Source organism: Pectinophora gossypiella, chromosome 16 (assembly GCF_024362695.1).
Source record: "Pectinophora gossypiella chromosome 16, ilPecGoss1.1, whole genome shotgun sequence".
Taxonomy (NCBI): Eukaryota; Metazoa; Arthropoda; class Insecta; order Lepidoptera; family Gelechiidae; genus Pectinophora; species Pectinophora gossypiella.
Genome location: NC_065419.1, coordinates 12,078,682 through 12,095,943, shown reverse-complemented (window position 1 = coordinate 12,095,943; position 17,262 = coordinate 12,078,682). Strand labels below are relative to the sequence as shown.

General features: G+C 40.4%; 1 protein-coding gene across 1 annotated transcript; it reads left to right on the top strand.

Annotated features, from left to right (window-relative positions):
• The first annotated feature begins 2,242 nt into the window (after positions 1 to 2,242).
• LOC126373731 (beta-1,4-N-acetylgalactosaminyltransferase bre-4-like) lies at positions 2,243 to 6,236 on the top strand. Its single transcript, XM_050019968.1, has 5 exons — positions 2,243 to 2,303; positions 2,993 to 3,190; positions 3,906 to 4,014; positions 5,328 to 5,423; positions 5,966 to 6,236. Exons 1-5 carry the CDS (start codon positions 2,243 to 2,245, stop codon positions 6,096 to 6,098), a joined length of 597 nt encoding a protein of 198 aa, XP_049875925.1. The 3' UTR covers positions 6,099 to 6,236.
• The last annotated feature ends 11,026 nt before the right edge of the window (positions 6,237 to 17,262 follow it).

The following is a 17,262-nucleotide window of genomic DNA, read 5'->3' as shown; positions in this document are numbered from 1 at the left end:
GCCATAGGCCGTTCGATATGCCGTTAAGTTCTGTGATGACTACGTCCCTACTTACTTAATTAAGCGGTGAGTACCGGTGACCGAAACTTGGATAGGAACATTTTACTTTTCGGACAATCAGTTGATTTAATCTGCATTGTCCTAACCAAACAAAGGACAATCTTACTAATATGTGATTTCGACTATGTTTTCATCGGGAATCCAATCCGTATCGCGATCGGATTGGATTCGTTATTAGATACGTAAGTATTTATTTAATAAGTTGCATTATGAAAATTGTGTTTACTAAATTTTCCTCAGCGATTTGAAGAGTTTGTTATTTTTTTTTAGGGTATAGACAAAATAGACCTATTCTACGAGAATCTCCTGTGAAAGACGATTTGCGCATGACCCTCAAGAAAGGTTAGTACTTAATTTAAATAATGAGAATAATAAAGATAACTTAACCCACCACATAAAGTGATCAGAATATTTTATTAAAATATTAAATAATAGTTGTATTAAAAAGAGTTATTTTTCAAACGAACATTTAGAGACAAATTAAGTACCCATGATTGATATCATACAAAAGAAAAAAAAGGAAAAGAAAGAAAGAAAAAGACCTGTCAGGAGGCCTATACCCAGCAGTGGGTGGATACAGGCTGAATACATAGAATGACATATATTCACAAAATTTTGGGATTTTCTGTCAACAGTCAACAGTTCTTAAAAATATCGCTTCTTTTACTGTAGATTTCCTTTAGAAGAAATTAACATATAAGTAAGTACCTACTTACTTGGGCTTTACAGCATTGACTGATTTACAATGAATGATCACAAAAATTACAGAAAGCAGTACAATGACGTCATCAAGGTGGACCACCACTGCGACTGGGAGTTTATTGCCGCCATGCATCATGACGGCAGCTGCTATTGGTATGTTATCTTTACTTCCATGGTGTTATAGCCGTTGAGATCCTGTGGTTCACTGGCTTGCTTCTCAAATGGCGAGGGTCGGTTCGAACCCCGGTACTGGACTTGCACCAACGAGTTATTAACACTTTCAAGGACAGAACGTCTAATGACGTTTCGATTCCAAGTTTTCATACTCTCATACTACCTACTATGAACCATCAATGACCCATGGTCTCTGTTCGTGAAAGGGTTAATTTATTTTACGTGCAGTTTGCACTATACACAGTTGGCTAACTGAAAGCTCGATGAGGTGTGGGTACTTAGTTCATCTTGCGATGGATGTGCCTCCTTCTCCTCTTCCACAGTTCCTTCTCCAGGCAGATATCTTGCTAGTCCCCTTCAAAGGCATGCCGCCTCAGGTCGTCTTTCCATATTTTGGGCCTCCCTCTGCTGTGACGTCCAGCTGAAAGCAACTATTGCATGAGTGCTACGGCCCACCTATCCAAGTGCATTCGGCCCAGCTTTATCACACAAAATCTAGTTATTAACACAAATAAATTTTCTTCCAGGTCAAATAAGACTGAACGTAAAGGAAACTCTAAAAAACTTAGGGTTGTCACCAAAGCCGTTAAATGAATTGTACCCTGAAGTTTCCCTAGGAGGGTATTACAGACCCCCAAATTGTGCTTCCAGGGATAAAGTAGCTCTTCTTGTGCCTTACCGGTTAGTATTTGAGTCTTAGTAAGGTTTTACCATACTTACCTGAGGGCCTTGCCGTAGATAAGCAAGTTCACTGTGTAACTGAAAAGTTGATATCAACCCCTCACGTGCAATGTTATTTTTCAATGGAATGTATGTACATACATTATGGCAAAAAAAAATGTGCCCCACATATGGGCCATGCCTGTATGAGTATCAAATTTATTGCCTCATATGTGTTTCATACACAGTGAACGTGTTAATAAAACTAATAAACACATGAATGTATGTACATAGACACACTGTGGCAAGAAAAAATGTGGCCCACAAATGGGACATAATGGGCCCGTATGAGTTTTAAATTTATTGCCTCATATGTGGTTCAAACACAGTGAACGTGTTAATAAAAGTAATTTAAGTAAGTGAATGCAAATATATGAGGTGGATTTTTATCAATGGATCCCACGAGACACCACGTGCTCTGCTTATTTGCTTATGCGCATCACGTGATGTCTGGTTGGCATATTAGGTAAGTACTTATGTCAGTTCCTTCTGTTCAGCCCTATGTGAAGTGTACGCTTTTACTTACCATTGTATGTTTCATGTTTCCAGAAATCGAACAAAAAACCTGACGACATTTTTAGTTAAAATGCATCCTTTTTTAATTCATCAGAAATTGGAATATCGGATATTTATCGTTGAGCAGTATGGTAAGTTTCTAGTCTGCGAGTAAGTACAGTAACAAATTAAGTACCTACTTACTTAAATAACTAGTGTTACGGATAATGCGTAGAAATCATAACTGATTTAAGAGCCACGCTCTTGTCGTTGTAGCATTTCCCATGCTTTTTTTAGGGAAAAATAAGGCAGTGGTTTTCCTGCCGCATGCCGTCCGTCCCGACTACTTCTTATACGTACTTTACTTACTTACTTATATAATTATAATATCTAAGTTAAATTGACATTTGACTAAGTTCTAAGTGTCCAAATTAAAAACTATCACATTACAAAATTTGTAATTACCTAATTTTAAAAAAAAATGTGAATTGTTACTGGCATTAATTTATTCATAATTCTTATTAAGTATAATAATAAATAACAGCAGCAATATGCCGGGCGGAAGGGGAAGTCACAGGGACTGTAACCTGGAACATGACAGAAGGCAGCAGTAACTGTCAGTACTATTCAGAGGTGGAGGACAGGAGTTCTAGTACGGCTTTAAAATAGACTACTCTGGGCGCCATCCCAATCGCGAAAGACAGAGTACTGCGGGGCGGAACGCAAGAGGGAGACCACTGCCCTATTTTTCCCTAAAAAAGTAGCATGGAGAATGCTACACCGACAAGAGCGTGGCTCTTATATTATTGGTGGTGGTGGTATAAATAAATTATTTAAACAGGTAACAAAACGTTCAACAAAGGGCGTGTGTTCAACGCGGGCTTCAAGGAGGTGATGAAGTATGAGCAGTGGAGGTGCATAATTTTCCACGACGTGGATCTGCTGCCGCTGAACAGCCGCATCCTGTACTCCTGCCCCTCCTTCCCGAGGCACATGAGCCCCGTCTTCTTCAACAGCAAGGGAGTCAGATTCTGGTATGGTAAAACTGAGTTACCAGTTTCTTCTTCTATCGTGTGGGTTGTGAGATGGAGTACCAACCTTACACCCCTGGTGTCAGGGTTACTATTGAGCCGCTAAAGGCCCCTGACATGGCTCATGGTAACGACTACTTATTTACATCAGTAAGTAGTAACCGGGACCAAAAATATGGAACTGTAAATGATTTAAAAAGCACTAAAATTTTCATGAATTTTTCGACAGGAAAATCCACTTGATATCAGAATCATGGTCTGAATCATCCCCCTCAGTATTCGTTACATTGGCACTAACACCTTGTATGATCGAAGCTTAGCTGACACCAAATATAGGAAGAAAATTTCGTTCGATACCTACGTAATTTCGGTAGCATATTGCATGTTCTCCTACAGAGTACTCTGCAAACAAGAGGCAAGACCATTCGCCAAAATTACGTACCTATAAAAACACTTTAATACTTTAGCGGGCAGCAGTAACTGTCAGTATTATTCAGAGGCGGAGGACAGTAGATTTGAAAGAGCTTTGAAATAGACTACTCTGGGCGTCCCACTCGCGTCAAACAGAGTACTTCGCGGTAGAAGGCAAGAGAGAAACCACTGCCCTATTTTTCCCCAAAAAAGTAGCATGGAGAATGCTACCTGCAAGAGCGTGGCTCTTAAATTAGTAATGAGAGACACTTTTAACAATTCACCCACTTATTCTCAGTGTATGGTCGTCAGCGATGTTTGGCGGCGTGACAGCGATGACGCCTGCGCACTACGAGCAGGTGAACGGCCACTCCAACCTGTATTGGGGCTGGGGCGCGGAGGACAATGATATGTATTGGAGGTGTGGATAATATACGTACATATAATATATATATGTAGGATAGTGAGTAGAACGAATCTCAGCTGAGACTGCCCTCAAGATCATGCTTAAGTCTCTGTTTTTATATGAGAACTGTCACATTGACATGATCTTGAGGGCAGTCTCGAAGCTGAGATTAGTTTATTAATACGACCCTAAGAGAGAATACTATTAAGGTGCTGATAAACTTGAGCATTCACTTGTAATGAGCATTTGTGCGAATGTTACAATGCGAGAATTCAAAAAAGGAACGTCACGTCACTTTTTAAGAGAAAAACGTTTTGGCGGGTGTTCCGTCTGGGACTACGAAGAGAAAAAACAAGTGAAGACGATTTTTGTCGGGAGAAGCGAAAACTGAAAGACTAGTTGCTGTATTATTTTGTGTAATATTTCTTATTATAATTTGTAGTAATAATATTTGGTTTCCATAATAAGAGTGATATTTGTGGTACTTAACATTTACTGATTAAAACTGGGTATGTTACTAATATTTACGTTTTACTGTAGAGTTTGATAACAAGAACATTTTAGCGAGCATTCTATCGAGCGTTCTTGCTCATAAAAATGTTTGGCTCTATGTTTGGCTCGACTCGTTTTTCAGTTCGACAAATATAAAAACGGCGAATGCTCGATGTTCTGTTACAAGTGAATGTTCAAGTCTATCAGCACCTTTACGAGAGCGGACCGCAGCAAACCCTACGCCATCGACTACCACGATGGGAGCAGTTTATAGTAGTCACTGTTTGAACAGGCTTCCTAAAAAATAGGGTTGCCTTACCTAAGGAAGGACAATGAATGGGGATTTGGTTGTGTATGGTTTGAATAAAGGGTTGTCTATGATTATTGGGGTCGGAATTTAAAGGTGCTTTGTAAAAAGGAGAAAATAAAAAGAGTGATAATGAATAAAATTTCCATTTTTATTTATTAATTAAGTACTACTACACCATATATGTATATGAAATATTAACAACTAAGACAATTACTAAAATTAAGTCTTGTATATATGACAATTACAGTGGACTAAATTACTAATTTGTAGATATTATACAAATTAGTAATTTAGTTAACAAAGCAGTATCTATTTATCGTTAACTGACAAATATGAATAAAATTGAATTAAAAAAATATATTTTTAATTGTATATCCCACATATACTTAATTGATATTGTAGTATGCCTACTTATCTACTTAGGTTTTCCGGCCAAGTAGTTAATGCAATCTGCGGCAAATCTACAATAAATCACGACAAACAATAAAAAATATATCGTAAGTACTTAGGTTTATTTTGTTTTCAGGCTCCGAGGTGTGGGACTGCCAGTGTTCAGATACGATAAGATTTACGCGCAGTATTTAGCACTGCCACATCAGAGAGAACCTGAGAATCCAGACAGGTGAGATACAAACCCTACCAGATTTGTCAGGTGGGCGTTTAGCAGCATGTCGCGTGGTGAATTCAAACATTTTATCGACGCAAGTGAACGCTCGAACGTTGAAACGTTGTTCGACCAATAGTCATACGACGTTTATCTGCGTAGATAGCGTTCGCTGCGACTATTGGTCGAAGCCTTCGATACAATTCGCACGGCGCGGGCAACAACCGCGGGGGCTGCAGTATGAAAATTGTAGTACATCCTTTATTTAACCGACTTCAAAAAGGTTCTCAATGTGTCGGGTTTTTTGTTCTTTTTTTGACCTAGAGAAGTTGATGTTCGAAGATAAAAATTGTTGGTACTACACCACAGACACATCATACATAACACATCATTTTAAACAGACACTACACATTGACGTTATCGTATACGCGCATCTGTGTGTGTGACGTCTGACGCCCATACGCTTGATGACTAAAGTAAGATCGGAGTAGGGAGCGGAGAGATTCCGTTCTATACGTAGTATTGTTCCTTGTTCTATAGTAGTACTATCTTGTTCTCAGGTACAAACTGCTCCATACATCAATAGACCGATGGAAGTTGGAAGGTTTAAACGACATAGAGTACAACGTGATATCCACTAAGTTAGAACATCTGTACACGCATATTGTTGTTGATATAGATATCGACCCATAACCGTTGTCAGAAACATTAGGTGCATTTAAAGATGCATAACATAACATAAGCATAACATAATCTCACGACTATCCCGATGGGGTAGTCAGAATTAAATCCATCGCAAGATGAACTAACTACGGCCACACCTCACCGAGCTTTCTGTTATACCAACAAATACGATACGAAACGCAGTCTATTACGATATGAAGACACAACAGATGAGGTGAAGTAGAGTTTTATGCTTTTTTCTTATTATATCGTCCTTTTCAAACATGACTGTCATGATGCCAAAGAATTTGTATTGAAATGGCTTCGTTGCCATAGCATCTCCATGTTGCCAAATCGTTGCGCAATTGGCAGAGCGTCGGCAAGTACTGTACTGTACGTAACTCTCCCTCTTTTTATTTAAGAGCTGCGCTCTTGTCGGTGGAGTAATCGCCATTCCTCTCTTCTTCCCGCCACCCGCCAAAACTTTCACCTCCTGATACAACACCATTGTACCTGACAAAACGCTTTATTATGAATTGTTGAGCGACAGTCACCAGTGACGTATCCATGGCGTCTCAGCGAGGCATGGCCCTTAGTTTATTGCCAATCTCTCTGCTAATTTAAGAGCCACGCTCTTGTTGGTCTAGCATTCTCCATGCTTGTCTATCAAAAGCCAATTCTTTCACTTATTTTCCTTATAAGACACGACGCCGACGAAACGCGTGTGTCTATTGGCAAGAGAGAAGAAAAACTTCTCATTATACATAGGTACATACAGCAAAGGAAATGAACTGAAGACAAGGCAGAATGGTCTTATGATCTTAGCCTGACCCTCAAATGGGCAAAAGGAAAAAAAAACATAGGTATATAATTTAGTATTCATTGTAGTATTTTTCACACGATAGATGGAGAATAAGTTTGTTTACTTACAACACAAATTGCAGGCATTCTAAATAATATTTAAGCTTTAAATGAATAAAATATGATTTTCCAATCTCTGTCCTTTATTTTATTCATCCAATTCTAAAAAACGTATTAAAAAGTTTATTTACACTATAAACAAAACAGTTACAGAACAAAAATATCAAAAACAAAAATTAAATTAAATAAAATAAATAAACAATACTCAAAATAAAATAAATTATGTACAATTAATTTGATCAACGAGGAACTTTCCTTGCTACGTTCCTCAAAAACGATATAGATGGCGCTGTAAAGTCTTTCCTTCGTTTACCCTTTTATTTCATGGATAACAAACATAGGTAAGTACCTATGCATCTTTTATCTTTGTTTTTGTGTGATATTCGATAGGTCTTGCCAAGGTAAGCAATGTTTCCTATGAAAAACAGTCCCAAATGTTTGTGTTTTCGAAGTTTAAGATACTGATATGAACATGACCGATTTCATAAGTACGCATAACAATATAACATAGCACCACGCCTGTATTCGTGAAGGGGTAGGAAGCGGTGTAAACAGGATGTTAGTGACATTGCAACGAACACTGAGGGATGGTTCAGCTCATTATTCCATTGCAAAAGTATAGAATTGAAAATAATTTTAAAAAAGTAAAAAAAGTCATGAATTTTGCGACGGAAACTTCCACTTGATTAACTCAGAATCATGGCCTGGGTCATCCCCCTTGGTATTCGTTACGATGACACTAACAACCTGTAGCTATGAGATACATCCACTTCTCGCCAGAGGTATTATGTCCCACATACTTAATAGGGGGCTTAATAACGGCCTCCGTGGTCCAGTGGTTGAGTGTCGGGCTCACGTTCCGGAGGCCACGGGTTCGAATCCCGGTGGTGACATATCACAAAAATCAATTTACGTTCCCTGGTTTGGTTAGGACATTACAGGATGATACCCTGATTGTCCGAAAGTAAGGTGATCCGTGCTTCGGAAGGCACGTTAAGCTGTTGGTCCCGGTTACTACTCAATGTAAGTATGTAGTCGTTACATGGGCCATGTCAGGGGCCTTTGGCGGCTCAGTAATAACCCTGACAACAGAGTTGATGAGGTTGATATTCCTCACACGATATGAAGAAGAAGAAGAATAGGGAGCGAGCCAAAAGCAAACACATCAATGATTAATCTCTCTCTCTCTCTCTTTATTTAAGAGCTGCGCTCTTGTCGGTGGAGTAATCGCCATTACTCCATAGATAGGGCGTGTAGAACGGTGGTTGCCCCAATCGCTTTCCGTTCCGCAGTACACCGACCAATTTCTCAATCGGTGATGTTCTAGCTAGAGCCCTACCAGAATCCATTTCCTCGGCCTCCAACCAGTACTGATACCGCTGCTGCCCGGCATCAGGGGTGCGCTTTTGAAGTAGCGGCGCCTACTCGCTACGTCACAAGATCGTCATAGAACCTAAGTAGCATTTTATAGGTTAGCCCGTCCCAGTGTGCAAGAATGAATAATAAGAAGCCAATTTACGAGTCGTGTTTACAAATTCCGTTGTCAGTGATACTTGCAACATCCTTCTCTTTTACAAATGAAATATTTAGTTGCAGTGTTGTTTGACTTTCAGTCACTATATTGGTTTCTTTAAGTGAAGTAATCGAGAGAATGGTGATTTCCTACCACAGGACTAGTAAAGCACTGAAATTATACTTTCGACAACTCTATATTTATGTGTTTAGTAAGTACCTTTTCGTATTTTATATAAAAGTAAGAAAGTAAGGTTGAGGAGCTCGGTGGCGCAGCGGCAAACGCGCTCGGTCTGCGATTATTGAAGTTAAGCAACTTTCGCAAAGGCCGGTCATAGGATGGGTGACCACAAAAAAAAAGTTTTCATCTCGAGCTCCTCCGTGCTTCGGAAGGCACGTTAAGCCGTTGGTCCCGGCTGCATTAGCAGTCGTTAATAACCATCAATCCGCACTGGGCCCGCGTGATGGTTTAAGGCCCGATCCCCCTTCCCTATCCATCCATAGGGAAGGCCCGTGCCCCAGCAGTGGGGACGTTAATGGGCTGATGATGATAATGATGAAGTAAGGTCGGTAGAAGTCGGGTTGTTGAGAAATGGAGGTCTAAAAATTCACACACACACATTGAAGCAAAAAATCCAAAAAAAGCAATATTGTGATATAAGTGTATTGTGATATGTTTGTCTACAGGCAAAATAAATGTTTTTATCCATCTATCTAAGCGCATGTAAAAAAAAATAACTAAGTAAGTGCAAAGTGTCAACAAATGTCAAATAACCCTTTTAACACTTTCACGTAAACAACGTCATAGTACGCCGAAATTAGGTATAAACTGCACAGCACAACGTGGTATTACGTCTTATAAAAAATATTATTTCATACCAGAACGTCAGTAAACGTAGACTAGCTGTACTTTTATTTCACAGGTCAGTTACTGTGCCACAACACATCAAATTTTCAAATCTCTAGTGCTACGCTACATCGAAATTTTTTCATGTCTTTCGGAACACTACAATCACTACATACTTTCCTACTTCCCCCCGCGCAACGTCCATACACGTCGATCTGTCTAAATATCGCCTTTCATTAAGTTCACCTGTGCGCGTCCAGGAGGAGATGCTTTTGCGCCGCATACAACGAGTGATTCAGATAATTCTGGCAGTAACACTGAGACTGCAGAAGATTGTGAAACTGAAACTTTTAGTTGTGATAGCATTTTTAATACTCGTAAACGAAAATCGTATACTAACAATTCAAATTCTTCAGAACCTAAAAGCAAGAGATCTGGACTCGACCCCAAACATTTCAGTGACGAAGAAAACTCTGACAATATTTCGATCAATTCCGATCATTCAATACACTATTGAGGAGAAATATAGGAGATGACCTAAATTTAGAAGCCTCATCTTTCGTAATCGAGCACATATAGAAGGCCACCAAAGCCAGCTGTTGTCACCTTCATCAGTTTTTGCATTCAACATCAGACCTGAATCACGCGCGCACCAGTCATCCCTTCTACTAAACCCTTTTGCCGAAGAAGGTGGCCTAAGTGCACACACGCAGCCGCCATCTCCACCGCCTGGCCCTACAGCCGAAGTAAGCAACCCGACACCACACGAGCAGTCACCATCTCCACCGCCGAACCCTGCAGCCGAAGAAGGCAACCCGAGACCACGTGAGCAGTTACCATCTCCACCGCCGGACCCTACAGCCGAAGAAGGCAACCCGAGACCACGCGAGCATTCACCATCTCCACCGCCGGACCCTGCAGCTGAAGAAGGCAACGCGGAACCACGCGAGCAGTCACCATCTCCACCGCCGAACCCTGCAGCCGAAGAAGGCAACCCGAGACCACGTGAGCAGTTACCATCTCCACCGCCGGACCCTACAGCCGAAGAAGGCAACCCGAGACCACGCGAGCATTCACCATCTCCACCGCCGGACCCTGCAGCTGAAGAAGGCAACCCGGAACCACGCGAGCAGTCACCTTCTCCACCGCCGGACCCTGCAGCCAAAGAAAATAACCCGGAACCACGCGAACAGTCACCATTTCCACCGCCGGACCCTGCAGCCGAAGAAGGTAACCCGGGACCACGCGAGCAGTCACCATCTGCACCGCCGAACCCTGCAGCTGATAAAGGCAACCCGGGATCACGTGAGCAATCACCATCTCCACCGCCGGACTTTGCAGCCGAAGAAGGCAACCCGGGACCATGCGAGCCGTTACCATCTCCACCGTCGGACCTTGCAGCCGAATCACAGAACGTCTATCACCGTGGAAGTGCTTTAATGTTATTCCCTGGTTTGTAATTATTACCATATCGACTAAGGCTGAACGTTACTGAACGTTGACGTGAGTATACGCTGTTTTCTGTTCTTTCCCATCATATCTATATTCCGTGACAGAACGTCATTTAACGTCGCCGTGAATAAACGTTGTTCAATAATATTTTCGATTTATGTCACTCAATAGCAAACAACATCGTAGAACGTCGCCGTGATTAAACGTTGTTACCAATTGTATAGGATTTGATTGATATAATACAAGTGAACGTATTCTAACGTCGACGTATGATGGCGATAGTGCTACTATCATAACTTTATTTTGAAATTGGTGTGGTACATCGTTGTTAGACGTTAATCATATTTGTATGAAAAAAGTATGTGCTATAGAGCTTAGTCTTCAATACAAGGCCTGTTTACGTGAACGTGTTAAGATAGCCTTTTTAGACCCTTTGCCACGCCCGGCACTCTCCACCAAAAGAAAGATTGCTACATTGTTTTAAGTTTACGCGGTTATTGGCCCCGATTCCTGCAGACATCTCTTAATTTTACTTTAAGTTATACCTGTCATTTTCTTATCCGCCGAAAAGGAAAGGGACGGATGATTGACAGCTCTTAATTTTAGGAAGAATGAGTAAATAAATGAATAACCCGGGCGAATTTTTAGACGGTTGTTTTAGATTTGTGCTTAAAATTGACGTGTGTTCCATAAATTTTATGCTTGTCGATTACCCGTCCCTTTCCTTTTCGGCGGATAAGAAAATGACAGATATAACCTAAAATAAAATTAGATGGTATTTACAGGAATTAGCACCAGTATCATAATTAAAGCACATAATAACGGGTTCTTACCGCGTTTAAATGGGGATATGAGACTCCCGATATTTCGAAACTGTTGCAAGTGCCATGATCACGGGATGACTGATGAGATTGGAGTGGAGTAGGTAGATCCATAATTTTCTACGGGCAGACATATCTGTCTACCCTCTTTCTCTGCCGCTTGTTTATGTTTTTGATACCGGAATGTTCGGAACCATCTGAACTCGCACGAAACTCACATACTCACATACTCACATACTCACTCATATCGGGAGTCTCATATCCCCATTTAAACGCGGTAAGAACCCGTTATTATGTGCTTTAATTAGAAAGATTGCTATTTGACATTTGTTTGCATTGCGCACTTACTTTTATATGCGCTTTGATGTTGCATTTTAACCCCCCGTTCTTACTTATACGTAGTAAGTATTATTCTTTTGTTCCATTTAAATATTTTTTGAAGGTTTCATCATTCATTTAAGTGCTTCACTCTTGTCTGTCAAAGGCCAATTCTTTGACTTCCTTATAAGACACGACGTTCGCCTTCTCTTTAATTATTCTTTATTGTAGGTTTACCCAAATCTTTGTTCTTTTAATTTAAATTCCCAGAATCAAACAAAGAAAATGACAAGCCACACACCCTATACGAATGTCTGGAGAAACCTGGGCGCCGGTACAGTCGAACGTGGATCGTGATCATCACCATCCCGGCCTGCTGTCTCTACCTGCTGCTCTCCAGGGTCGACAGCACCGTCTTCGACGCTGTCCGGCAACCCATCGTCTCCGCTGTACAAGGAGTGAAGTTCAGGATCATCCCACTGCTGACTCGAGTCCAGGAGAATGATACTAATGATAGTACGAGTAAGTCTCTTCTTCTGTCGTGTGGGTTGAGAGGTGCATTACCAACCCCATCAACCCTGGTGTCAAGGTTATTAGACCACTGACATGGCGCTTATAACGACTACTTACTTACATCAGTAAGTAACCGGGGCCAACGGCTTAACTTTAGGACAATCAGGTGATCGATAAGTCTGTAATATCCTAACCAAACTAGGGATTACAAAGTGATTTTTGCGATATGTCCCCACCGGGTCTCAAACCCAGGACCTCCGGATTGTGAGACCACTCAACCACTGGGCCACGGAGACCATTAGCAAGAGTTCTTAAAATATGACAATATAACATAGGGTAGGTTAAAATGGCCACATCGAAGCAATTCATCTAAGAAAGCAATATGAATTCTTGTTTGACATTTGGTTGCATTGCGTACATACTTTTATATGCAAAAATATCAAACTGCAATATTGCTTTTTTAGATGAATTGCTTCGATGTGGCCATTTTAACCTCCAACGTCACAACATAACAGAGAGAGAGAGAGATATGAAGAGATAGGATAAGCTGGATTGGGCTTCTTCATACATATTAGCAATTAACTAACTTTATTTTCATCAGCTATCGGCCCCAGGGGACTACAGCTACAAGCTACCACTATTCCAGCGATGGAAACAGAGACCTTACCAGAAAACATGCTTACTGTACGACCAATATACCGTAAATATTCATTTTATCACATATGATTACTATTACTATTAATCACTTTGTGAGACTGTCCTTTGTTTGGTAAGAACTTTTCAGGCTTAAATCACCTGATTGTCCGAAAAAGTAAGACGATTCCGTGCTTATGCCGTGAGTATGCTCCATACCCCCTCCGGTTGATTGAGGGGAGGCCTGTGCCCAGCAGTGGGACATATATAGGCTGTTTATGTATGTTATGTATGATTACTATTACTCTGTGGTATTTCTCTCTTTTTCCGACCAAGTATGTTAGTTAATGTCACCTGAAGTCCTGGGGGGTTAAAAAGACAATTCATTAAAAAAAGTAATATTGCTATTTGACATTTGTGTGCACTGCGCACTTACTTTTATATGCGCAAATGCAAATTGCGTTGGGGGGTAAAAAGGCCGAAGAAAGAAGAAAGCAACATTTGTTATTTGACATTGCGCACTTACTTTTAAATGCGCAAATGTCAATTTCCATGATTACTTTTTAGTTTTTTATTTTGACAGAATCAATTTTGCCGTCAATGGCATTAAATACTTGGCTGCTTCTTTTTGGGTGAATTGTTTCAACGTGGCATTTTTCACCCTTCTTTGTCTACTTCTGACCAAGAGCGTGAAAACCTCAAAAATAACAGTATTTCTCCACTATTTAATGGATGTTATCATACATATAAACCTTCCTCTTGAATCACTATTATCTATTAAAAAAACCGCATCAAAATCCGTTGCGTAGTTTTAAAGATTTAAGCGTACGTAGGGATATAGGGACACAAGAAGCGACTTTGTTTTATACTATGTAGTGATTTGTAAGGTGGTAAGTATAACTTTATTTTTCTATTTTTGTTTCAAAGGTACAGACGTCCTAGGACTTGTTCATGCGCAGTATGTCTCAAAGTTAGGTATTGTCAGAGGACATCGTAAGTATTTACTTAAATATATAATAAAAATACTATATCTAGCTATTTATTTATCAACTAACTACTACTTCTTTGTCAAGCGGAAATTGCTTATAATAAATTAATAACTCATCGGTGCAAGTTGAACCGGCGCGCTCCCCGAGAAACAAGCTGGTGGCCAAACTACAGGGCCACAGTGAGTGCGTGTTGTTCCTCTTTCTAACTTTATTACTTTATACAGGGTGTTTGTGACATCGTAACGAACTGAGGGGCGGAAAATTCCACTCGGAAACATGGTCTGAATCATCTCTCAGTCTTCGTTACAATGGCACTAACATCCTGGTGCTAATTCCTGCAGACACTTCCTAATTTTACTTTAAGTTATACCTGTCATTTTCTTATCCGCCGAAAGGGACGGATGATTGACAGCTCTTAATTTTAGGAAGAATGAGTAAATGAATGAATAACCCGGGCGAATCAAACAGGTATCTCGCTGGTATACAAACTGTTTGACGTGTGCTGTCAACATAATTCTGGCGAGTTATTGGCCAATGTAAAATTTTTAGACGGTTGTTTTAGATTTGTGCTTAAAATTGAGGTGTGTTCCATAAATTTTATGCTTGTCGATTACCGGTCCCTTTTCTTTTCGGCGAATAAGAAAATGACAGATATAACTTTAAATTAGATGGTGTTTACAGGAATTAGACCAGTATTATGCTAATTTGTTTGAAAAAAAAAAAAGCGTGACCACGTATGCCAACCATTCCCACGCATACTAATGCACCAATGCACGTGGCCACATACCAGATACCTGGCATACCGACTGAACCACAATTTCGATTAATGGTTGCGAAAATGCATTCCGCTTAGTTACAATGCAACACGTGAAAGTTAATTTATTATATTGTTGAATTTTCCGTGCCTAATGTGTTTATCTTTCTCGAGGAAAAGGATGATTGAAAATAAGGGGGGTGAAGCCTTTGCCCAGCAGTGGAATACTTCAGTACTTTAGTATTCCGCCTAGTTGCAATGCAACACGTTAAATGTGAATTTTCTTCCACTTTCTTAGACTGTTGAACTTTCCACGTCCAATGTGGTTATCTTTCTCGAAGGAAAAGAATGATGGAAACGTGGGGGGAGGGTTCTGTGCCCAGCGGTGGGATACTTCAGGCTAAGAAAAAGCAACGTGCTAATAAACTATTTAGATACTTATACCATTTCAAAAATGAGAAAAAAAAACATCACGTGATTAATGGACGACCCCTAAGACATTACAAGCTTATCACCCGATTGTCCTAAAAACGTAATCCATGCTCAATCCCTTGGTCTCGAATACTATTTACTATTGCATGTAAGTATGTAGGTAGTCTACCAGGGTTGCTGAGGTTGGTAATCCACCTCATAACCCACACGATCATCACTAATTTAAGAGCCACGCTCTTGTCGGTGTAGCATTCTCCATTTTTGTCTATCAAAGACCAATTCCGTCACTTCCTTATAAGACACGACGTTCACCTTCTCTTTAATCTGTTCCATGTTAGCTCTTTGGTCTTCCCCTTCCTCTCTTTCCTTGTAGCTTCCCTTCTATGACCCACATGATAGAAGAAGAAAATCCCAAGTTTTAGATGTTTGTGACTCTATGCACTTGTTTATGTTTGTTTCCAGTGGCAAATGAAAGGCGCATTAAACTTATGAGGGAACAGGGTAATGTTTACCTCACACCTCACAGCTTAGGGCTTGAAGGTGCGTACCCCTCGCTACTGGTCAAGTAGTTAATGCTATTTGTGGCAAATCTACAATAAGTCACGAAAAAAGTTACGTATCCGCCAAAGTACAGGATGTCATCCGAGGTCTAAAATTTTATTTAAAAAAGTTAAATCGATCGTGTCGGAACATAGCATTAAAAGGCGAGAAGTTAAAATAATTCCCTCCGTTTTCCTCGGCAGATCTTGTCTCATATCAAACTCGATTTTTATAGTTGTTTCCCGACGCTCTGCCCCGGAACGTGAGTTTTAAAATCTACTTATAATTTAAACAATATATAAAAAACAAATATATTTTAAAATTAATTTCATTTTACAGAAGCTGCAACATCGAAGACGATTGAAAACGATGATCTTCTGCCCTCATGCACCGTTAACCATAATATAACTAGTGCGTATAATTTCGTTTGATATTTTAAATCCTGGTGTGACACTAAGTCACACCCGGGACACTTCATATAGATATCTCATTCTGACTGTCGCCTAATGCATAAGTGCGAGCGAGACAGATAATACGCGCGCTCCCCTCTTTAGCGGCTTACGGCCATTTAAGATTAAAGTAGGACCCAGAGGGGGTGAGGCCGGGCGCCCGATACAGATTGGTGCGGGGCGAAGAGTTACCATTCTATACGTAGTATTATTCTTTATTATATGCTAGTGTGTGAAGCGTTTTTTGAGGGTTTTCTTATTATTGCAATATGTACCTACCCTAACATTAAAGATGGGTAGAAAAACATGTACGAAAAGTCCAAGCAGTTTCTTGTACAGTAAACTAACTGGTTGCACTTAAGACCTCCTGCTGCCGTGACTTAGTTGCCAAGAAACTCGTTTCTTGGCAAACTATAACTATACGCGAAGTTCCTGACATCGCTCCGCTGCTCCTTTCTCTCCCTCTTCTCTTCATAAAAACTTTATAAGTTTCTGATGGAGCCCCTCGACATTTTTATTCAAAATAACTTGCAAATACTTGTCTAACGACGCCTATCTCAAGCCTATCTGCCACTCTCGGGAGGCAGATAAATATATGTCAATCGAAATGTCATACGTAGAAATCAGACGGCAGCCGCATCGATGACGTCGTGCACGCATCGATTTAATATATCCACGTGGATAGCATTCTTTGATCCTATTGGTCCAAGCCCTCGGATAAATTCCGCGCCGCGCGGCAGTAGATAGTCGTGCCGAGCCCGCTGCTTACATGTCGTTTCTGTAATAGACCCAAAACACCTACAAAAATATAAATTGTATAATTATGACAAGTAATGTTTCATAACTTCACCACTGTTTACAAATAATTCGCTGGGCTCAGTGACTGAACTTTTGCTCTTTGATTGTACATTATTCGGCGTTCGAACTGGCACTCCCCGATTGAGAAGCAAGGCGGTGTAATACAGGACCACAGACTTTAACCTGGTCCTATGCTTTTTTTTTTTCAGAAAAAA